The sequence below is a fragment of the Tachyglossus aculeatus genome (assembly GCF_015852505.1).
Source record: "Tachyglossus aculeatus isolate mTacAcu1 chromosome 12 unlocalized genomic scaffold, mTacAcu1.pri SUPER_6_unloc_1, whole genome shotgun sequence".
NCBI classification, from domain to species: domain Eukaryota; kingdom Metazoa; phylum Chordata; class Mammalia; order Monotremata; family Tachyglossidae; genus Tachyglossus; species Tachyglossus aculeatus.
Window position 1 is genome coordinate 1,864,898 of NW_024044828.1, and position 23,300 is coordinate 1,888,197.

The window sequence follows — 23,300 nt, forward strand, 5'->3', positions numbered from 1 at the left end:
AGTGCTCTGCTCCCAGCAGGAACTCCGTTTCTACATTAGAGTGATTGATTGTTTGGTTGATTGATTCATTAGAAGTTCCGCAGAACAGACGTATGCTTGACTCTCTCTTTTCTGTTTCCCCAGGATGGCCAGCCTGAAATAATATTTACATTTTGGAATTTTGTAACTCAGAGCCTCTCTTCTGAATTTCAAACTGCCGCAAATTGTAAGTGCTGCCGTTGGTTAATGTTACGAGCTGTTCTGTGAAGTCCGATGTTTTTAGTCGTTGTTTCAGTTTCACGGAATTCCACCGCAGAGTCCGCCAACTAACTAATCACCCTAAAGAGGGTACTATTCTGTTTTCTAGCTGTCGAGGACATACTTAGGCGGGTGCGGTTTTATAAGAATGGTGGAAGACTTTTATCCGCTTTTAAAAATAGCACACAGATGAGAAAGAATTAACTAACTCTCCACAGTTCAAATGGTGTGTATCGGGGATGACATTTTCCATTTGCATCTTGAGGATGAGGTGATGATTGAGTTAATGCCGCTAAAGATTCCTGTGCTCCTCGGATGACAGATGTTACATAAATTCCCCGAATTACAAATGTTGCCTGGTGGAAAAAATGCGGGCAGTTGATGAATAGGCCAAGCAACTTGAAATCTCCCTAATGGTGAATGAGGAGTTGGCAGCGGAAATAGAAATAAAAACCGTAAATGAGCTTTCTCTTGCTCACAAATGATCCACCAGCACAAAACCGAGCAGAGTTTTATCTAACAACGTGTGAGAGTTATTGTGTATGTGCGGCTAGGCTCCCCCCTGAGATGGCAAGCTTCTCCAGGGTGGCGATCCCATGTTCTGTGCTACACTAAGCTCTCTGTGGGCAGGGCCTGTGTATGACTCTCGCATTCATTCATTCATTCAATTGTATTTATTGAGCGCTTACTGTGTGCAAAGCGCTGTACTAAGCACTTGGGAAGTACAAGTCGGCCACAGATAGAGATGGTCCCTACCCAACAACGGGCTCACAGTCTAGAAGGGGGAGTTTACTGAGCATCCTGTTGGTGTGGTGCATCACAGTGAGAACTTAAATGATACAGAAATAAAGAAGGGACCCAGTCCCTCCCCACAAGGAGCTTACACTCTAAAAGTACTTACAACTTAAGTGGTCACTAAGGTCTGGGCCCATCACTCCTCATGCCCCCCACCTTTAGGTTGAGATTCCAAGGGCATAAGAAAAAGTGCATCTATTATGCTCCTCCATTAGCCTAGGTGATGGAGAGGGCACTGCTTTCCACCCCTTGGTATTTAGTTAACATATTTCCTTGTCCACCTCATTCTGGAAGAATCACACTGTGCCCAAATGATTTAACATTCTACAACATTTTATATCTGATTTAACATTTGGTTGAAGAGACCCTGGTCACAGTGTGAAATTCGGTGATCATAAATCAGCAGTGACCAATATGGTAGCTTCATCTCTATTCCTATGATGTACCTCTTTCCAGGTGGCATTAATATTTGGAAGCCTGTTTTTCCTAGTCAGACAATGAACCAGTTAACCATTCAGTTTTATATGTGGGTGTCTCTCTCACAAGGTTCAGTTCTGATGTTTTGTTCTTGTGTCTCCTCCCTCCCCCTTCACAACTGACAGACTCACCCCATCTTCAAAGCCCTAGTGAAATCACATCTCCTCCAGCAAGCCTTCCACTTCAAAGCCTTACTGAAGGCCCATCTCCTCCAAGATGCCTTCCCTGACTGCGCCCTCCTTTCCTCTTCTCCCACTCCCTTCAGCGTCACCCTGACTTTCTCCCTTTATTCACCCTCCCCTCCCAGCTGCGCTTATGTACATATCTGTCATTTATTTGGTTTATAATAATGCCTGTCTCCCCTTCTAGACTGTGAGCTCATTATGGGCAGGGAATATGTCTGTTATATCGTACCTTCCCAAGTGGTTCGTACAGTGCTCCGTAAGCAGTAAGCGCTCAGTAAATAGGAGTGAATGAATGAATGAACAAGTGTCCCATCCGAGATTAAAAAGAGTCAGGTCATTCCTGAATCATCAGCAGCCAGTGTGTAGATTGGTTTTTTTAAGTGTTAGTTCACTGGATGCTTTTGTTTCTTGTGTTTGTATCTCTGCTCTTTCTCTTTTACCCATTGTCTGTTTCCAGTTTGTGACCCCAGCCCTCCCCCCATTACAAGGCACTCCAGAGCAACGCCCATGTCTTTCATTACTCTCCTTTCTGTCCAAATTCTCAGCAGAGTGCTCAGCACACAGTAGCTATTCAGCCAGTGTTGCAGCTGCAGGGGCTGCTTATTGTCGATGATGATAGTCAGGCAATCAGTTAATGAGCCCTGTACTAAGCACTTAGGAGAGTACAGTATACTCATTCATATTTACTGAGCATTTACTGTGTGCAGAACACTATTAAGTGCTTGGTAGGGCACAATATAGCAATAAACAGACGTATTTCCTGCCCTCGACGAGCTTACAGTCTAGAAGGGGAGGCAGACGTTAATATAAGTAAACAAATTACAGTTACGTACACAAGTGCTGTGGGGCTAGAAAAGGGGTGTGACTAAAGGGAGCAAGTCAGGACGCTGCAGAAGGGAGTGGGAGAAAGGGAAAGTGAGGCTTAATCGGGGAAGGCCTCTCAGATTAGGCTTTGGAGGCGAGAAGAGTAAATTGTTAGATTTGAGGAGGAATGGTGTTCCAGGTCACAGGGAGGGAGTGGGCAAGGGGTTGGCGGCAAGATAGAAGAGATCGATGTGCGGCGAGAAGGTTAGCAGCTAGAGGAGAGAAGTGCGTGGGCTGGGTAGCACTTAGTACAGTGCTCTGCACACAGCAAGTGCTCAATAAATATGATTGATTTATTGATTGATTGAGAGTAGCGAGGTGAGGTGGGAGGGGCAAAGTGGTGGATTGCTTTAAAGCCATTGGTGAAGAGTTTTTGTTTGATGCGGAGGTGGATGGGCAACCACTGGAGTTTCTTGATGAGCGGGGAGACATGTGTTGAACGTTTTTATAGAAAAACGATCCAGGCAGCAGAGCGAAATATGGACTGGAGTGGGGAGAGAAAGGAGGCTTGGAAGTCAGCAAGGAGGCTGATGCAGTAATCGAGGCAGGAAAGGATAAGTGATTGTAGTAATGGGGTAGCAGTTTGGATGGCGAGGAAAGGGCAGATTTTAGCCATGTTGTGAAGGTGGAACTGACAGGATTTAGTGATGGGTTGAATGAGAGAGGATAACACCAAGGTTATTCTTGTGAGACAAGAAGGATGGCGGTGCCACCTACAGTGATGGGAAATTCAGCGGGAGGACAGGGTTTGGGAGGGAAGATAAGGAGTTCTGTTTTGGACATGCTTAAGCTTGAGGTGACAGGAGGACACCCAAGTAGAGAAGTCTTGAAGGCAAGAGGAAATGCGAGGCTGCAGAGAGGGAGAAAGACCAGGGCTGGAGATGGAGATTTGGGGATCATCGGCATAGAGGTGGGAGTTGAAGCCATGGGAGCGAATGAGTTCTCCAAGGGAGTGAGTGTAGATGGAGAATTGAAGGGGACTCAGAAGTGAACCTTAAGGGACTCCCACAATTAGGGAGTGAGAGGCGGAGAAGGAGCCCTCGAAGGAAACGGAGATCCGACTGAGAGGGATAAGAGGAGGATCAGGAGAGGACAGTGTCAGTGAAGCCAAGGTTGCATTACGTTTCCAGGAGAAGGGGGTGGCTGACAGCTTCATAAGCAGCTGAGAGGTCGAGGAGGATTAGGATGGAGTAGGAGCCGTTGGATTTGACAAGAAGGAGATCGTTAGTGACCTTTGAGAGGGCGGTTTCCGTGGACGAAGGAGAAAGAAGCCAGATTGGAGGTGGCCAGGGAGAGAACTGGAGGAGAGGAATTTGAGACAGCGGTTGTAAACAACTCGCTCAAGGAGCTAGGAGAGGATTGTTAGGAGGGAGATGGGGCAGTAACTGGAGGGAGCTCGTCGGGTCAGTGTATTAGAGTTTGTAGACACATTCCCTGCCCACATGTTAAGTAATAGTTTTAGATGCTTTCAGACAAGGAAAAAATAATAATAATAATAATAATGATGGTATTTCTTAAGTGCTTACTATGTGCAAAGCACTGTTCTAAGCGCTGGGGAGGTTACAAGGTGATCAGGCTGTCCCACGGGGGGCTCACAGTTTTTAATCCCCATTTTACAGATGAGGGAGCTGAGGCCCAGAGAAGTGAAGTGAATTGCCCAAAGTCACACAGCTGACAATTGGCAGAGCTGGGATTTGAACCCATGACCTCTGATTCCAAAGCCCGGGCTCTTTCCACTGAGCCACGCTGCTTCTCTTCTCAAAAAATGACTTCTCTCAAAAAATGACTTCGCTTCCTCGTTCATGCATAGTCAGTATTTTCTTCCATCCGAAGTCCATGCTGTAAATATGGTTGACGGCAGTTCCCTTCCCATAAATGACTTAGTGAATATTATTGACTTTTTTTGGCAGCTTCTATGTTTTTGAAGCAAGCATTTGAAGGAGAATACCCCAAATTATTGCGGCTTTATAATGATCTGTGGAAGCGTCTTCAACAGTACAGTCTAAACATCCAAGGCAGTTTTCATCCAAGTGGGACCACCGATCTCTATGCCGAAATGCAGCAAATGGAAGATGACGCCCAGGACATATTCTTGCAGAAAAAGCAGGATTATGAGTATGTACATTTGATTATGACCCACTCTTTCCAGTAACGAAGATTATATCGGCTAACCCTTTAACCGTGGTTCCTCCAGTGTAGCCCAATTAATGTCTTGTCTGCTCCGGGGGTGGGGGGGGGATGAGCACATTTCCCGTCTTTTCTTTTATTAATGACTCCAGTAAATCTCAATTCTACCCGGGGAAATGAAATGGAGCAGAATCTTCAAATCCACCAGCAAAGTCTGATACGTCCTAGAATGATAGGCAGCTTCTTTATTTCGGCTTTCATTTTCCTGTTCGCCAGAGTGGAAAGCTGCCAAGTTGGGGCATTAATCCACACTCATTGCATTGTAAATTCCTGGAATGCGGTGTTCCTATGCCTTGCTCCTCCTGTTCTCTCCCAAGCACTTCGTAAAGAGATGCAGCGTGGCTCAGTGAATAGAGCACAGCCTGGGAGTCGGAAGGACTTGGGTTCTAATCCCGCCTCCGCCACGTGTCTGCTGTGTGACCTTGGCCAAGTCACTTGGCTTCTCTGGGCCTCAGCTTCCTCAAAGTGGGGATTAAGAGAGAGTGAGAGCCCCACGTGGGACAGGGACTGTGTCCAACCTGATTGACTTGTATCTACTCCAGCGCTTAGAACAATGCTTGGCACATAGAAAACACTTAACAATTACCAATATAATTATCATTATTATCATTCATACTTAATAGGCACTCAATAAAAAAGGAGGAGGATCGGAGGACAAAAGGGAGGCTAGTTCAGATAATCCCAAATTGGAATAACTGAACGGTATTTTGCTCAATGTTGAAAATGGGTTTTTTTATGTTATTTGTTAAGCGCTTAGTACGTGTCAAGCATTGTTCTGAGTGCTGGGGTAGATACAGGTAAATCGGGCCGGATATAGTCTCGGGTTCACAGGCAAGTAGGAGGGAGAACAGGTCTTGAATCCCCATTTTTTTTGCAGTTGAGGAAACAATATTGTAGCAATAATCAGTACTGATTGCACTGGGAGATGATAAAAATTGTGAATTTCTGTACAACGGCAGCAGCAAAATCTGTTGGTTTCTTTGTCTAGAAAACCCGAGACGATCTTTAATCGAGAAACCGCTCGCAAAAGGCAAAGTGCGGAAGACTCGACAGTGTTCATTCTATTTCGGCCTTGCTAAATGAATAATGCATTTTGCAGTTAACATTTGCCTTTGACCTGTTTGACACCCACAGCCCGGAGAAGGCTCTGAAAGATTCACTGCAGCCGTACGAAGCCGCTTATCTGTCCAAGTCGTTATCCCGGCTCTTCGACCCCATCAACCTGGTCTTCCCTCCCGGCGGTCGAAACGCGCCGTCCGCGGACGAACTGGACGGCATCATTAAGACCATTGCCAGGTGAGGACGGGTGTGAAGCCGGCGGGGGGCCGGAATGAAGCAGGAGGAAGGGGGAGCAGAAAATCGGGAGCCTGCGGTGTGTTTTTCCCTGGAAATGGTCGCTTTGGAAATGAAGTGCACTAACATTAAATGTTTAATCCATCTCGGCTTACACGAGCAATTAACACCGCAGTGAAAACCAGGCTTCCACCGTGCTTGAGCGTACGTGGAGTAAGTGTCTGAAACTGCAAACGAGAGCTACTTAAATTTCAGTCTGACTCTCGGCTCCCTCCGTCATTCCAAACCCGCGCCGAGGGAAGTGATTTAACATCGTAAATGATAGTACGTCTCTAACGTTCCCTAAAAATTGAAATGGCAAGATCATTGTATTTAGGGAAGCAGTCCAGGGTTAAAAATTATTAATCATCATAGCATCCTGCGGTGTTCAGAGCGAAAACGACGGTAAGAGCCATCATCCGAGAAGCGACGTGGCCTAGTGGATAGAGCGCAGCCCCGGGAGTCACAGGTCTTGGATTCTAATGCTGGCTCAGCCCCTGGTCTGCTGGGTGACCTTGGGCAAGTCACTTCATTTGCCTGTGCCTCAGTCGCCTCATCTGTAAAATGGGCATTAAGGCTGTGAGAGAAGCAGTGTGGCTCAGTGGAAAGAGCACAGGCTTGGGAGTCCGAGGTCATGGGGTCGAATCCCGGCTCTGCCACTTGTCAGCTGTGTGGCCTTGGGTAAGTCACTTAACTTCTCTGGGCCTCAGTTCCCTCGTCTTTGAAATGGGGACAAAGACGGTGAGCCCCACGTGGGACAACCTTGATCACCTTGTTTCCCCCCCAGCGCTTAAAACGGTGCTTGGCATATAGTAAGTGCTTAACAAATACCACCATTAATCAATCAATCAATCAATCGTATTTATTGAGAGCATACTATGTCCAGAGCACTGTACTAAGCGCTTGGGAAGTACAAATTGGCAACACATAGAGACAGTCCCTACCCAACAGTGGGCTCACAGTCTAAAAATTATTATTTTTTAACCATTATTATTATTATGTAGCACATGGACTCTGTCCAATCTGATTAGCTTCTATCTGCTCCAGCATTAGTGCGGTGCCTGACACGTAGTAAGCGCTTAACAAATATCATTTAAAAAAAAATAAATCTCTCAGCCATATGCCTGGCTCACTTGAGGCCCGCCCCAAGCTTCTCTCAAGCACGTAATGCGGTGCTCCGCACACAGTAGGTGCTCAATAAATAGGAGGGAATGAATGAGTGGTTCGATCTGTTCAGTTTGGGCTTGATGTGCTCCCCATATTAGTGAATTAAAGCTACTGAATGTTGACGGCACTAATCAAAGCAACACCTTTTTTTTTTTCTAGTGAACTCAACGTGGCTGCGGTTGATTCAAGCCTCACTTTAGCCGTGGCGAAAAATGTGGCAAAGACCATCCAGCTCTATGGAGTGAAATCTGAGCAACTGGTAAGTATTTCCGCTTTGAGAGTCCTCTCTGTCGGGCTGGTGAAAAATTCTTCATCCTTCAGCTATTTCCTGCTTTGGGGTTTCTAAAACTCTCCTTTAGGATCCGTGAAAAGGAAAATGAGCTTCCTCTCTGGATCGATAGCCAAGTGAACATCTCTGTCCGTCGTTCGTATTTAGCGAGCGCTTACTGTGTGTAGAGCGCTGTACTGAGCGCTTGAGAGAGTACAATATAAGATTGTGAGCTCGTTGTGGGCTGGGTATCTGTTTGATGTTCTAGTGTACTCTCCCAAGCGCTTAGTACAGTGCTTTGCACACAGTAAGTGCTCAGTAAATACGATTTAATGATAATAAGTAGAGCACAGTCCCTGCCACAACGAGCTTACGGTCTAGAGGGGGAGTCAGACATTAATATAAATGAAAAAAATCACTTCCCCCCATTCAGCATCCAGTGCATGTAAATGTGGCTTTTAAGCTCCGGCTGTTGTTTGTAGCACATTTTGGACAGTTTTCCCTCTTCACACCTGCCCAGCAATCATCCCTGCACCGTTACCTCGTGCGAAATTGACTGGCGCTGTTAGCACCTGATGTGAGAGGTGCCGCGGTGGAAATGGTAATGGAAAACGTTAGTTTAAGAGGATGGCGCGATGGTTTTTGAAGGTTCCAGTTCTAGTGCCGGAGGCATTTACTGGCGGAAAAATCAGCTTAACTCTTAAAATGGCAGTTCTGATTCCTGGCACGAATTATGGACAGGCGTTAACGTCGTAAGCTAATTTTGTATAGTGAAGTAGAGCGTGGGCCCAGAGTAGGGCGGATGGGAAGGTTGGGTCACGTCTCTTCAACACATCCTCCGCCGTGGGGGCCACGGGGTTGGTGAGCGCGATAGCAGCCATCTCTTTTTTTGCTTCCGTGCAGGAAGAACCCGCGGGCGTGTGTGGGAGTGTGTATGTGTTTGTCCAAAGACCATGGGAATGGCCGAGCACGCGGTCCTAGGGGTCTTCAGGATGGGAGGAAAATTGGCCAGATTTGGGCCCTGGAAAGATTAATTATCACTGTTGTCCGTATTGTTGTTGTTGCTATTAAATCACCACGAGGGCACTGCACAGATATATTGTGCGGTGAACTTCACTAGTAACTGCCGTCAATCAATCAATCAATCGTATTTATTGAGCGGTTAGTGTGCAGAGCACTGTACTAAGCGCTTGGGAAGCACAAGCTGGCAACATAGCCTCAAGGAGGCTTCCAGTTTGAGCGGGGAGACAAGCAAACCCGCAGCAGAAAGAACCAAGGGAAAGGCTGGTGGAAAAGCAGCAGCGAATCCTAAATATTGTGAATCCAATCGCTGAAGAAGTCGGACAGGGTGGCGCGGCTAGAAGAGGGTCCTCGGGGAAGGCTTCGTCTAGGCGATGAGGTCGGATAGAGCTTCGAAGGCGGGGAGGATTGTGGTTTGAAGCAGGAAGAGCGGAGAACAGCTAAATTGGGTCTTGGTCCCGTTGGCCTCGTTGCCAACTGCCGAATCGAGCTTGCCTCTGTGGGACCGCCAGCCCCGAGGATGTCGGAGATGTGGTATCATCACTTGGGAAGAGAAGCAGCGTGGCTCAATGGAAAGAGCCCGGGCTTTGGAGTCAGAGGTCATGGGTTCAAATCCCGGCTCCGCCACTTAGCTGTGTGGCTTCGGGCAAGTCGCTTCACTTCTCTGGGCCTCAGTTCCCCCATCTGTATAATGGGGATGAAGACTGTGAGCCCCCTGGGACAATCTGATCACCTTGTATCTGCCCCTGTGCTTAGAACAGTGCTTGGCACATAGTAAGTGCTTAATAAATGCCATCATTATTATTATTATTATTATTATTATTATCACTTAGCCATTTCAGCGGCCGTGAGTTTTCCCACTAATAGACAACTCCCGCCTGGAATCCCTGGCCTGGAAGCCGTTGCCTGCGGTGGAGGGGGGCCCTCTCCAGAAGGCGGGATATATGGGTAGGGAATCCATCTGTTATATTGTACTCTCTCCCAAGTGCGTAGTGCAGTGTCCCGCACACCGTAAGCGCTCAATAAATACGATCGACTGACCAACTGATGAAAATATCTCGAGCCACAGTTGCCCCATAATGGCCTTTACAAGAAATTGGTTTCCTCTCAGGGCGTCCTATTCAGGGGAAGCCGTGCCACTCCCCTTCTGCGTGACCACCCCCTCATCGCCTCTTAGGCCGGACTGCCCTTTGCCCCTCGGGTTCTCTGCCCAACTGCGCTTTGCCGTTCAGCGCGCGTGGGTGTTTCGGTGCCGCGTGGCACCGCCTTCAGTGCTGCAACTCACGGCCTTCCGGGTTCCCTTTGGCTGAAATGGGGAGAAAAATCTAGATTCTCCGCGGTTGGGAGGGCAAGTCGGAAGAATGTGACTGTCATCATCATCATCAATCGTATTTATTGAGCGCTTACTATGTGCACAGCACTGTACTAAGCCCTTGGGAAGTACAAATTGGCAACATATAGAGACAGTCCCTACCCAACAGTGGGCTCACAGTCTGTCAGACCCACGGCCTCAGTTCTCTCCCCAAAAAACCTTCAATTAAAACTCATTTCCTTTTCGTCCCGGCCAGAGGGTGAGGTACCTTCTGCCGTCATCCCCCAGGCTCATACCTTAAGGGGTGACACGAGCTGCGTGGTATCCCGTACCCCTGTGGTTATAGTGCAACTCCAAGTGGGTTCCCTCCTTAATAATAATAATAATGGTATTTGTTAAGTGCTTACTATGTGCCAAGCGCTGTTCTAAGCGCTGGGGTATTTACAAGGCCATCAGGTTGTCCCACACGGGGCTCACGGTCTTAATCCCCATTTTACAGATGAGGTCACTGAGGCCCAGAGCAGGGAAGTGACTTGCCCGAAGTCACACAGCTGCCAAGGGGCGGAGCCGGGATTAGAACCCGCGACCTCTGACTCCCAAACCCGGGCTCTTCCCACTAAGCCGTGCTGCTTCCTGAGTGAGTCTTTTTAGTTCATTCAGTCAGTCAGTCATATTTATTGAGCGTTTACTGTGTGCAGAGCACTGTACTAAGCGCTTGGGAAGTCCAAGTCGGCAACATATCGAGACGGTCCCTACCCAACAGCGGGTTCACAGTCTAGAAGGGGGAGACAGACAACAAAGCAAAACATATTAACAAAATAAAATAAATAGAATAAATATGTACAAGTAAAATAGAGTAATAAATATGTACATACATATATACAGGTGCTGTGGGGAGGAGGGGGAGAGGAAGGAGGAAGGAAGGAAGGAGTTGTGTTGTATCATACTCTCCCGAACATTTAGTACGGTGCTGTGCACACAGTATGCGCTCAGTAAATACCACTGATTGATTGATTCCTATGACTGGTAGTGGGACTCCAGCGTACACAAGTCTGGACTCATCAATCAGTGGTATTTAATGAGTGCATGCAGGGGACTGTACTAAGTGCTTGCGACAGTATAGGACAACAGAGTTGGTAGAGCGGTACCCTGCCCGCGGTGAGCTTGCCGTCTAGAGGACGTGTTGAAAGAAAACGACGGTCGTCTCGGGTTCGATTACGGAGCAGTCGACCCCGTTGGAGAGAGCGTCTCCTCCACACCTGGTCGCGTCACGTTTGAGTTTGGGGCTTCCCTTCCCTGATAACAGCTCCTGGAGACGGGCCCTGACAGAAGAACAGCAAAGCTGCTAACTAATAATAATAATAATGATAATGATGGCATTTATTAAGCGCTTACTATGTGCAGAGCACTGTTCTAAGCGCTGGGGAAGTTACAAGGTGATCAGGTTGTCCCACAGGGGGCTCCCAGTCTTCATCCCCATTTTGCAGAGGAGGGAACTGAGGCCCAGAGAAGTGATGTGACTTGCCCGAAGTCACCCAGCTGACAGTTGGCGGAGCCGGGATTTGAACCCATGACCTCTGACTCCAAAGCCCGGGCTCTTTTCCACTGAGCCACACTACCCAGGCTGAGGAGATCTACCCCAATACGTTACCCACTGTACATAAATACCACTCGTTTCCCATCATGGTACTACCCACTTGGGGCCTCTTAAACTCACCCTAAGGCAAAAATGTACTCTAGTGTGTTTGATGCTATAGTGTCCTCTTCCCAAGCGCTTAGTACAGTGCTTTGCACACAGTAAGCACTCATTACGTTCATTCGTTAATTCATTCAGTCGTATTTATTGAGCGCTTACTGTGTGCAGAGCACTGTACTAAGCGCCTGGGAAGTCCAAGTCGGTAACATCTAGAGACGGTCGCTACCCAACAACGGGCTCCCAGTCTAGAAGGGGGGAGACAGACGACAAAACAAAACGTACGATTACTAATAATCGAGAGATTCATTTACACAGGCATCAGTCATCATTCAGTAGTGATAATGATGATAATAATAATTGTGATATTTATTAAATGCTTACTATTCATTCAGTCAGTCGTATTTATTGAGCGCTTACTGTGTGCCGAGCGCTGTACTGAGCGCTTGACTATGTGCCAGCCACCGTACCGAGGCCCGGGATAGGGAGAAGATGATGGAGCGGGACACAGCCCCCGTCCCACCGTGTTAATCCTCATTTGACCCTTGCCCTAGGAGGCTTGGAAGCGGTGTGGTGTAGGAGACAGCAGGTCATGAGTTCTAATCCCGGCACTGCCACTTTGCTGTGTGACCTTGGGCAAGTCACTTTCCTCATCTGTAAAATGAGGATGAATAATAGTAACGGTATTTGTTAAGCACTTACTATGTGCAAAGCATCATCATCATCAACATCAATCGTATTTATTGAGCGCTTACTATGTGCAGAGCACTGTACTAAGCGCTTGGGAAGTACAAATTGGCAACATAAAAGCACCGTTCTAAGCGCTAGGGAGGTTACAAGGTGATCGCGTTGTCCCACGGGGGGCTCGCAGTTTTAATCCCCATTTTCCAGATGAGGTAACTGAGGCACCGAGAAGTGAAGTGACTCGCCCAAAATCACCCAGCTGACAGTTGGCAGAGCTGGAATTTGAACCCGTGACCTCCGACTCCAAAGCCCGGGCTCTTTCCACTGAGCCCCACGTGAGACGGGGACCGTGTCCAACCCAATTTGCTTGTATCCCCCCCAGCGCTTAGTATGGTGCCTGGCACAGAGTAAGCGCTTAACAAGTGCCATAATTATTGTGAGGGGAATTGAGGCACAGAGAAGGAAAGTGACTTGCCCAAGGCCACGCAGCAGACAAGTGGCGGAGCCGGGATTAGAACCCAGGTCCTTAGGACTCCCAGACGTATGCTCTAGCCACTGTACCACACTGCTTCAAGACCTCCTAGGGCAAGGGTCTGGTCTTTAGTCGAAATATCAGATAATCGGTACAGCTGAAAAGAGAAACGAGATTTAGCAAATTGTGCGAATTAGCGGGAACCGGTCGACCCGCACATCTCGGGAGGCTTCGGCTACAGAGTTGACCAGTACCTGGGAGACATTTTCAATTCCAAGAAGGCGTTAGGAACACCTTGACACACCGGTCAGATGATAAATAATTTGGAGATATGACATTCCTTTAATTGAGGAACATCCATCTGAAATATTCATGGAGGCCCAAGTTCAGTATTTGATGTATTTCGAAGGGTATCTTAATGGAGACTTAAATGTCAACTGCTGCAAACTATTAAATTCTAATAATAATAATGTCATGAATTAATAACTGGGGAAAGATTACTGCCTTTCCAAGCTATAGAACGTCGAAGAGGGAGCGGGAATGGCTTAGGGTCGTCAGGGATTCGGCTCCGCAGAGGGAACGAAGTGGCCGTCGGCACCCGGGCCGTAAAATCCGAGGCGTCGTTTTGTCTTTGTGAGACTTCACAGAGAGCCAAGGAAAATGCAGGGCTACAACAGCTCCCTTTTCGAGTTGCCCCACAGCATCAGGAGACCGGATCTTTAGGAATCGTCGGTGAACTGAATCGCACTTCCCTTCTTCGCTCCTTAGTTGTTATTTCCCGGCCATGGCTGTCCGGGCCAAGCCCTCATTTTACTCTGGTTTTTTGTTGGGACCCTGAGGCCCAGTCTCAGACAAGGCTGTACCCCGGCGGCCTGTGTTGCCCAGCTCCTACTGCTCGCCTCAAAAAGGAGAATCAATCAATCAATCGTATTTATTGAGCGCTTACTGTGTGCAGGGCACTGGACTAAGCGCTTGGGAAGTCCAAGTTGGCAACATATAGAGACGGTCCCCACCCGACAGTGGGCTCCCAGTCTAGAAGGGGGAGACAGACAACAAAACAAAAAGCATATTAACGAAATAAGCCATCTTATCTAGGAGGGAAGGGGACCGAGAGGAAAGGAGGAAGAGAGGAGGCGTGTGAACGTGTCAGGGCGGAATGCCAGTATGAGAGAGTGTGTGTGTCACCGTGTGAATTGTCTTTTCTGGGGAGCACCGTCGTATTCTTTGGAGAGTAGTTTTGTTAAATGCCGAATTGTCTGAATTTCAAAAGTCAGTGTATTTTGAACCCCACCGGAGCTGCATTTGGGCAAAATCATGGCCCGAAGCCTGAAGAAATATCAGCCGGCCCCGGGTAGGCTGGTAGCAAGCAGGGCAAGGAATGGGGCCGCATCATCTATAGCCCAGAGGAGTTTCTGCTCAATCAATCAACAGTATTTACTGAGTGCTTACTTCATTCATTCATTTATTCATTCATTCAGCCCTATTTATGGAGAGCTTACCGTTTGCAAAGCACGGTACTAGGTAGTTGGGAGAGTACAGTATAACAATAAACAGACACATTCCCTGTCCACAACGACAGTGTAGAAAGGGAGACAGACGTTACTGTGAATAAATACAAAATAAATAAATTATAGACCAAAAAAAAAATAAGAGATATTGTACATAAGAGCTGTGGGGCTGGGAGGGGGAAAGATAAAGGGAGCAAGTCAGGGGGATGCAGAAGGGAGTGGGAGAAGAGGAAAGGAGGGCTCAGTAATAGGGTAGTGAGATGAGGTAGAAAGGGGCAAGGGAATTGACTGCTTTAAAAAGCCAGGGATGAGGAGTTTTCTGTTTGATGCTGAGCTGGACGGGCAACCGCTGGAGGTTCCCGAGCACCTCTTGAACGCTTAAGGAGTACATCAGTGCAACAGCTGGCTGGGAATCCCCAAAGTCCTGACCCGGTAGTTGGGAAGAAAGAAGAGAATTAGTCAGGAAAGCCCTCCTGGAGGAACAGGGATTTCAAGAGGGCTTTGAAGATGGGGCGAGCTGTGGTCACAGACTATTACAATCCTGCTTGATCCGCAAGATTACCAAGTCAGAGGATCAAAGAAAAAGAAAAGTGGACACGAATACCCAGGGTGTGTTAATATCTGCTCTTTGTAGTTAGTGGAAACGGAATAATAATAATCATCATCACGGTGTTTAACCCAACACTGTGTGCTAAACGCTGTATTAAATGATAGGGTGGACACAACATAATTAGGTCAGACACCCGTCCCTTATCCCTCATAGGGCTCCTTGTCTGAGGAGAGATCAGGAAATTGTCAACCAGGAAGACAAAATAATAATACTAATGGTTTTCGTTAAGCACTTACTATGTGCAAAGCACTGTTCTAAGCGCTGGGGAGGTTCCGAGGTGATCAGGTTGTCCCACCGGGGGCTCACAGTTTTAATCCCCGTTTTACAGAGGAGGGAACTGAGGCCCGGAGAAGTGAAGTGACTCTCCCAAAGTCACCCAGCTGACCGTTGGCGGAGCCGGGATTTGAACCCACGACCTCTGACTCCAAAGCCCGGGCTCTTTCCACTGAGCCCCGCTGCTTCTCTATCTACCAATAATTATTTTTTCTTGACAAAATATTAATTTTTTCTACATGCCATAGTCTTAAATGTTACCTTTTTTTCGGGGGAGGAGCAGGGGTCAGGTCTAACACTTCCGTGGAGTATAATGCCAGTCGTGATTTCCAAACTCGAAAAACTGACGAGTCTCTCAGAGGTCTTAGACACCGCACCTAAGCCGACCTCCTCCGTGACCTCTGCCCTTAACTTTTCCCCCTCTGAGCCGTTACACCACACCAAAACCGCTTGTTTCCTCTCCTCTGAAGCCTTAGTAGCACCCATCAGGTTGTTGGTTGGTGTCTTTCCTGACTTGGTCAAACCACCCCCTCCGGCTTCCCACTCGGGTGTGTCTAAACGCAGGGCTTCAAGAGAGATGGGGGGACGAGGGGGGAAGGCAATAGCGAGAAGCAGCCTAGCCTAATGGCAAGAGAATGGGCTTGGGAATTAGAGAATGTGGCTTCTAATCCCGGCTCCGAGACCTGGGGCAAGTCACTTCACTTCTCTTCTAGACTGTGAGCCCGCTGTTGGGTAGGGACCGTCTCTAAATGTTGCCCACTTGGACTTCCCAAGCGCTTAGTACAGTGCTCTGCATCATCATCATCATCATCAATCGTATTTATTGAGCGTTTACTGTGTGCAGAGCACTGGACTAAGCGCTTGGGAAGTACAAATTGGCAACATATAGAGACGGTCCCTACCCAACAGTGGGCTCACAGTCTAAAAGGGGGAGACAAAACCAAACATACTAACAAAATAAAATAAATAGAATAGATATGTACAGGTAAAATAAATAGAGTAATAAATATGTCCAAACATATATACATATATACAGGTGCTGTGGGGAAGGGAAGGAGGTAAGATGGGGGGGATGGAGAGGGGGACGAGTAAGCGCTCAATAAATACCATTGAATGAATGAATTCTCTGGGCCTCATCTGTAAAATGGGGAGTAAGAGTGTGAGCGCCTATATGGGACAGGGACTGTGTCCCCTCTGTTTAGCTTGTCTCTACCCCAGTGCTTAGTACAGTGCCTGGCACATAGTAAAGCACCGAACAATGACCATAAAAAAAGAGCGATTGTGTGCACTGTCTGTTTTCAAAAGCCGTGATCAGTCAATCATTCAGTTGTATTTGAGTGCAGAGCTCTGTACTACACACTTGGGAAAGTAATAATAATAATTGTGTATTGTGTGCAGAGCTCTGTACTACACACTTGGGAAAGTAATACTAATAATAATAACGATGGCATTTGTTAAGCGCTTCCTATGTGCAAAGCACTGTTCTAAGCGCTGTGGAGGTTCCAAGGTGAGCAGGTCGTCCCACGTGGGGCTCACAGCCTTCATCCCCATTTTACAGGTGAGGGCACTGAGGCACAGAGAAGTCAAGTGACTTGCCCAAAGTCACTCAGCATAACAGAGTTAGTAGACGCGTTCCCTGCCAACCAGGGGCTTGATGCTGCTGAAATTTTATCCATGTACATGAGGGTGACTGAAGCGGCTCTGAGTCAATACAGAGCGAGAAACAGCGAGAGTCCGATCGAGACACTAAATGGGAAACAAAGAGTATAGAAACAGACGATTCTCTTGAGGCCGGCTGCCGAATTCTCCACGAGCCGTCGGACGAAGTGGCTCAGCCGCAGTTAAAGCCGACACTATCAAACCTCCCCTTGCTTTGTGTTCTTGTCCACGTCTCTTGTCAGTTTTGCAGATCGAAACCTCATATGCCTCGGCTTTGCGTGTGTTTGTGTATGGGAGGATAGCGAGAGGGCCTTTATTTTTATGGTGGGTCATGTGAGGACTGCTCCTTGTTCAGCCTCTCCGGCAGAGATTTCACCAGCTAGCCTCAGGACTCATCTCAGCAATTACCTTTCTTCTCGCCCAGTAGTGACATGCTGTTCCCAGCCAACTTCAGAATATTTTCCTCAGAGTACAGTCGGTCCCGTAATTGGGTCAAGAAAGAATTTCGTGCCTTGGCATTTCACACAGGAGGCCGATTAGGTATCGAGCAGAGATCTTGTTGATCTGGAGATTTTCTTTATTTCAGTCTTTTTGGTTTTTTTCCCCCCTTTAATCTTTCCACATAATTAGCCCTGGTGCGAAAGTTCTCGTGAACCAGTGAGCACTCGAGGGAGGGAGAGAGTCTTAGGTCTGATTAAGGCTAAGCCAAGTGGTTTCAACTGTTTTTCCCTGCAGTATTGAGGTTTCTTTTGAAGTAACCCCTACCCCCAAAATCACCTGTCCCTTCTCACACCCAGCTGGACCTCCCCCTCATCCCAACACAAATCCACTCCCACTGAATCACACGCCCGAGCTGAGCCCGTCCTCTAGACTCTAAGCTCGTCGTGGGCAGGGAACGTCTCTATTTATTGTTACATTGTACTTTGCCGAGCACGTAGTACAGTGCTCTGCCCCATAAATACAGTCGGATGAAAGAATTAGCCATCCTTCCGGCAAAGCAGAGAGCAGCGGCGGCTCAGCGGGGCAACCACCGTACCTCAAAACACACCCAGAGCAGAGGATGGGACGAGACGGTTCTTTGTGGCCTGTTCCGGGGCTACTGGTCTTTCTTGCTTGGACCCCTCCATTTCATTATCTGTCCTCACTGTTTGCCGAAATGATCTAACCGCCTGCAGAGGTAGAGAGCGAGCCTCACCTTTTCAAAAATGACCCTGCCCAGGGCAGGTCCCAATCAGCCCGAAGTATTTACCGTGGGCAGAGAAATAGCCGTGGTGCTTGGGAGAGCCAACTTCCACTTCCCAAGCGCTTAGTACAGTGCTCTGCACACAGTAAGCGCTCAGTAAATACAATTGATTGATTGAGAGTACAATAGAATTAATAGACCAATCCCCGGTTTATAATCTCTATCATATTTATTACTCTATTCATATTTATTACTCCATTTAACTTGTACATATCTATTCTATTTTATTTTGTTAGTATGTTTGGTTTGGTTCTCTGTCTCCCCCTTCTAGACTGTGAGCCCGCTGTTGGGTAGGGACCGTCTCTAGATGTTGCCAACTTGGACTTCCCAAGCGCTTAGTACAGTGCTCTGCACACAGTAAGCGCTCAATAAATATGATTGATGATGATGATGCTTGGGCGAGTACAATAGAATTAATAGGCCAATCCCCGGTTTCTAATCTCTATTTATCATATTACTCTATTTATTCATATTTATTACTCCATTTATTTTACTTGTACATATCTATTCTATTTATTTTATTTTGTTAGTGTGTTTGGTTTTGTTCTCTGTCTCCCCCTTCTAGACTGTGAGCCCACTGTTGGGTAGGGACCGTCTCTATATGTTGCCAACTTGGACTTCCCAAGCGCTTAGTACAGTGCTCCGCACACAGTAAGCGCTCAATAAATACGATTGATGATGCTGATGCTTGGGCGAGTGCAATAGAATTAATAGGCCAATCCCCGGGTTCTAATCTCTATTTATCATATTTATTACTCTATTTATTCATATTTATTACTCTATTCATTTATTTTACTTGTACATATCTATTCTATTTATTTTATTTTGTTAGTATGTTTGGTTTGGTTCTCTGTCTCCCCCTTTTAGACAGTGAGCCCACTGTTGGGTAGGGACCGTCTCTATATGTTGCCAACTTGGACTTCCCAAGCGCTTAGTACAGTGCTCTGCACACAGTAAGCGCTCAATAAATACGATTGATGATGCTGATGCTTGGGCGAGTACAATAGAATTAATAGGCCAATCCCCGATTTATAATCTCTATTTATTACTCTATTCATATTTATTACTCTATTTTACTTGTACATATCTATTCTATTTATTTTATTTTGTTAGTATGTTTGGTTTGGTTCTCTGTCTCCCCCTTTTAGACTGTGAGCCCACTGTTGGGTAGGGACCGTCTCTATATGTTGCCAACTTGGACTTCCCAAGCGCTTAGTACAGTGCTCCGCACACAGTAAGCGCTCAATAAATACGATTGATGATGATGATGCTTGGGCGAGTGCAATAGAATTAATAGGCCAATCCCCGGTTTATAATCTCTATTTATCATATTTATTACTCTATTTACTCATATTTATTACTCTATTTTACTTGTACATATCTATTCTATTTATTTTATTTCGTTAGTATGTTTGGTTTGGTTCTCTGTCTCCCCCTTCTAGACTGTGAGCCCGCTGTTGGGTAGGGACCGTCTCTAGATGTTGCCAACTTGGACTTCCCAAGCGCTTAGTACAGTGCTGTGCACACAGTAAGCACTCAATAAATGCGATTGATTGATTGATAGCATGTAAATGGGGTGGAGTCATTGCTCCTCCATACACCGTTTCCAGATGAGGAGCAATCTTTTTATGCTCTTGGTTTTATTCCCTTCGGGTCTGCCTCTTCGCACCTCGATTTTCACCAAGTCTGTGCCGGAGAGAGCAGCCCGTCTCTGATTTGCGTCTCCCAGGCTTATCTTTTCTGCCCTTTCGGGTACATGCCCCTTTCAGTCAGTCAGTCAGTCAGTCGTATTTATTGAGCGCTTACTGTGTGCAGAGCACTGTACTGAGCGCTTGACCAGTTGCCTATTCAGCAGCGGATGCTGGGCTTCCTGTCGTCTTCCATTTTCGTCACGTGTTCCACCCAGAGAGTGCTGCGAACCCCAAATTCTGAGGCAATTTAAGTTAAGGTTCGTGTAGTGTGGCAAACGACGTCGGCCTTCCCCGGACAAACAGTAGCCTCGTGGCCGGGGCCGGGAGACAGGGAGACCTGGGTTCTAATCCCAGCGCCGCCGCTAGCCTGCCGGGTGTGACCTGGGGCGGGTCACGTCACTTCTCCGGGCCTCAGTTCCCTCATCTGTAAAGTGGGGGTTAAGATTGCGAACCCCGTGCGGGGCAGGGACTGGCCCCGAGCCGATTAGCTTGTATCCACCCCGGAGCTTAGTACAGTGTCTGAAACATAGCAAGCGCTTAACAGGCACCAAAAAGAAAAAGAAGGTGAAGCTCCGTGCCCCATCGCCACCACACTCTGTCTTGCAGTCTTTCAAAAACCATGCCGGCCTCTTTCATTCTGTTTTCACTCTGCACTCATTCATTCATTCAATCGTATTTATTGAGCGCTTACTGTGTGCAGAGCACTGGACTAAGCGCTTGGGAAGTCCAGGTTGGCAACCTATAGAGACGGTCCTTACCCAACAACGGGCTCACAGTCTAGAAGGGGGAGACAGACAACAAAACAAAACATGTAGACAGGTGTCAAGTCGTCAGAACAAATTCATTCAATCGTATTTATTGAGCGCTTACTGTGTGCAGAGCACTGTACTAAGCGCTTGGGAAGGCCAAGTTGGCAACATATAGAGACGGTCCCCACCCGAGAGTGGGCTCACAGTCTAGAAGGGGGAGACAGAGAACAAAACCAAACATGTAGACAGGTGTCAAGTCGTCAGAACAAATTCATTCGATCGTGTTTATTGAGCACTTAATGTGTGCAGAGCACTGTACTAAGCGCTTGGGAAGTCCAAGTTGGCAAGTGTATACTGTATATATGTATATATGTTCGTACCTATTTATTACTCTATTTTATTTGTACATATTTATTCTATTTATTTTATTTTGTTAATATGTTTTGTTTTGTTCTCTGTCTCCCCCTTCTAGACTGTGAGCCCACTGTTGGGTAGGGACTGTCTCTATCATCATCAATCGTATTTATTGAGCGCATACTGTGTGCAGAGCACTGTACTAATCGCTTAAGTCTCTATGTGTTGCCAACTTGTACTTCCCAAGCGCTTAGTACAGTGCTCTGCACACAGTAAGCGCTCAATAAATAGGATTGAATGAATGAATGAACAAATAAAATTAAAACTAGATGCACATCAGTAAGAAAATAAATAGAATAGTAAATATGGACAAGTAAAAGAGAGTAATAAATCTGTACAAATATATATACAGGTGCTTTGGGGAGGGGAAGGAGGAGAGGAAAAGGGGGGCTCAGTCTGGGAAGGCCTCCTGGAGGAGGTGAGCTCTCAGTAGGGCTTTGAAGGGAGGAAGAGAGCGAGCTTGGCGGATGGGCAGAGGGATTGGGGGCATTCCGGGCCACGGGGAGGACGGGGGCCGGTGGTCACTCATGCACTGTAGGATGGCACCGTGCCTTCGTAGCAGAATTTGGTGACTGCTCGGAGTTGTCTGTTGCCAATGGAAACCTGCGGTTGAGTATTCCCAGGCATAGACTCATACTTGACTTTTCCAAATTTATTGTCAGACCACAGCACAGCGCAGCATTTGCTTGCATCCACCCCAGCGCTTAGTACAGTAAACACTTAACAAATACAATTATTATTATTATCTGCTGAGATCCGCAATCATTTTCATATTTTCTGGTGTATGCGCCTAAAGAGCAGTCTCGACATTCACCTAGTCCATTTCCAAATATTTGGTGCCCCATTGTCGAGACGGGCAGCTCACTGTTTATTGTTATTTTTCACTCCCCCAAGCGCTTAGTGCCGTGCTCGGCGCTCAGTAAGTACGATTGAATGAATGGATGGATAATAATAATAGAGGTATTTGTTAAGCACTTACTGTACTAAGTGCTGGGGTGGATACAAGCAAATGCCGCACTGTGCTGTGGTCTGACAATAAATTTGGAAAAGTCAAGTATGAGTCTTTCCACTGGGCCATGCTGCTTCTTTATCAGTCGTACTTGCTGAGCGCTTACTGCGGGCAGGGCAGTGAACTAAGCACTTGGGAGGGTACAGGATAACAGAGTTGGGAGACACGTTCCCTGGCCACAAGGAGCTTGCAGTCTAGAGGAGGAGGTGGTGCAGCTAGTCAATCAGTCAATCAATCAATCATATTTATTGAGCGCTTACTGTGTGCAGAGCACTGTAATAAGCGCTTGGGAAGTCCAAGTTGGCAACATATAGAGACAGTCCCTACCCAACAGTGGGCTCACGGTCTAGAAGGGGGAGACAGAGAACAAAACCAAACATACTAACCAAATTAAATAAATAGAACAGATATGTAGAAGTAAAATAAATAAATAGAAAAATATGGAACGCTTCACAAATTTGCATGTCATCCTTGCACGGGGAGTGAAAGTAATTCAAATAAATACAGGCAAGTATGGGGAAGAAGAAAGTGCAGGCCAGCAGTGGACTGAGAAACAGTCCGACGACAAGCCTCGGAGTGCCCAGGCAAAGATCTACCGAACAAGGGAATTACAGCCCGCTCTTTGAAAACTGCTTGCAACCGAAATTTGGATTTTTAGCGTTCAGCACGTTCAAAAGAAAGCGAGATAAAAGCTGGTGGAGGACGTGATTTCTGGCCCTCCATTATTCTGGTCAAAGCAGAGGGGACCCAGGTCAAAGTCAGGGGCTTCCCCTCTGGCCATCTTTCGGTGGTCAGTTTTGTTTGGGATCGGCCAGAGACTTTCTGCTCATTCTGCACCTGTATATATGTTTGTACATATTTATTACTCATTTATTTATTTTACTTGTACATATCTATTCTATTTATTTTATTTTGTTAGTATGTTTGGTTTTGTTCTCTGTCTCCCCCTTTTAGACTGTGAGCCCACTGTCGGGTCGAGACTGTCTCTAGATGTTGCCAACGTGTACTTCCCAAGCGCTTAGTACAGTGCTCTGCACACAGTAAGCGCTCAATAAATACGATTGATGATGATGATGTAATGGCGGAAGAGACCGCCAATTAACAACTGCATTAGGTTCCTCTTTGTTGCTGATACCCTAAGGCAACGGGAAGAAGCAGGTTTTAGGAATTGTCAGCTATAGTTTGCTGAAACGTGGTTGGAAGGTCTCTAAGCTTCATTTTTTCCCTTCCAAAATCTGGGCGAGAAAAGCGCATTGGCAGGGAAGTCTGTCAGACGACACCAACGCGGGATCTGGAGGATCCACTTTGCCGCGGGCCTTTAAGGGGATCTAGGCTCTCATGTGTGGTGGGGTGCGTAATGATAACTTTTTTTCATTCGGTCGAATTTATTGAGCCTTACTGTGTGCAGAGCACTGAGCGCTGTGGCGTGTATTTAGCTGTTACTGTGTTTA

At 47.0% G+C, this 23,300-nt stretch overlaps 1 protein-coding gene across 2 annotated transcripts in view; it reads left to right on the plus strand.

Moving 5' to 3' along the window:
• Positions 1-23,300, plus strand: part of COG5 (component of oligomeric golgi complex 5) — a 303,390-nt gene that overhangs the window by 245,012 nt on the left and 35,078 nt on the right. For both annotated transcript variants that reach the window (XM_038741032.1, XM_038741033.1), the window contains 4 exons: positions 124-205; positions 4,469-4,673; positions 5,880-6,041; positions 7,404-7,503. In XM_038741032.1, coding sequence (XP_038596960.1) covers positions 124-205; positions 4,469-4,673; positions 5,880-6,041; positions 7,404-7,503 — 549 coding nt within the window. The remainder of the gene's footprint in view (positions 1-123; positions 206-4,468; positions 4,674-5,879; positions 6,042-7,403; positions 7,504-23,300) is intronic.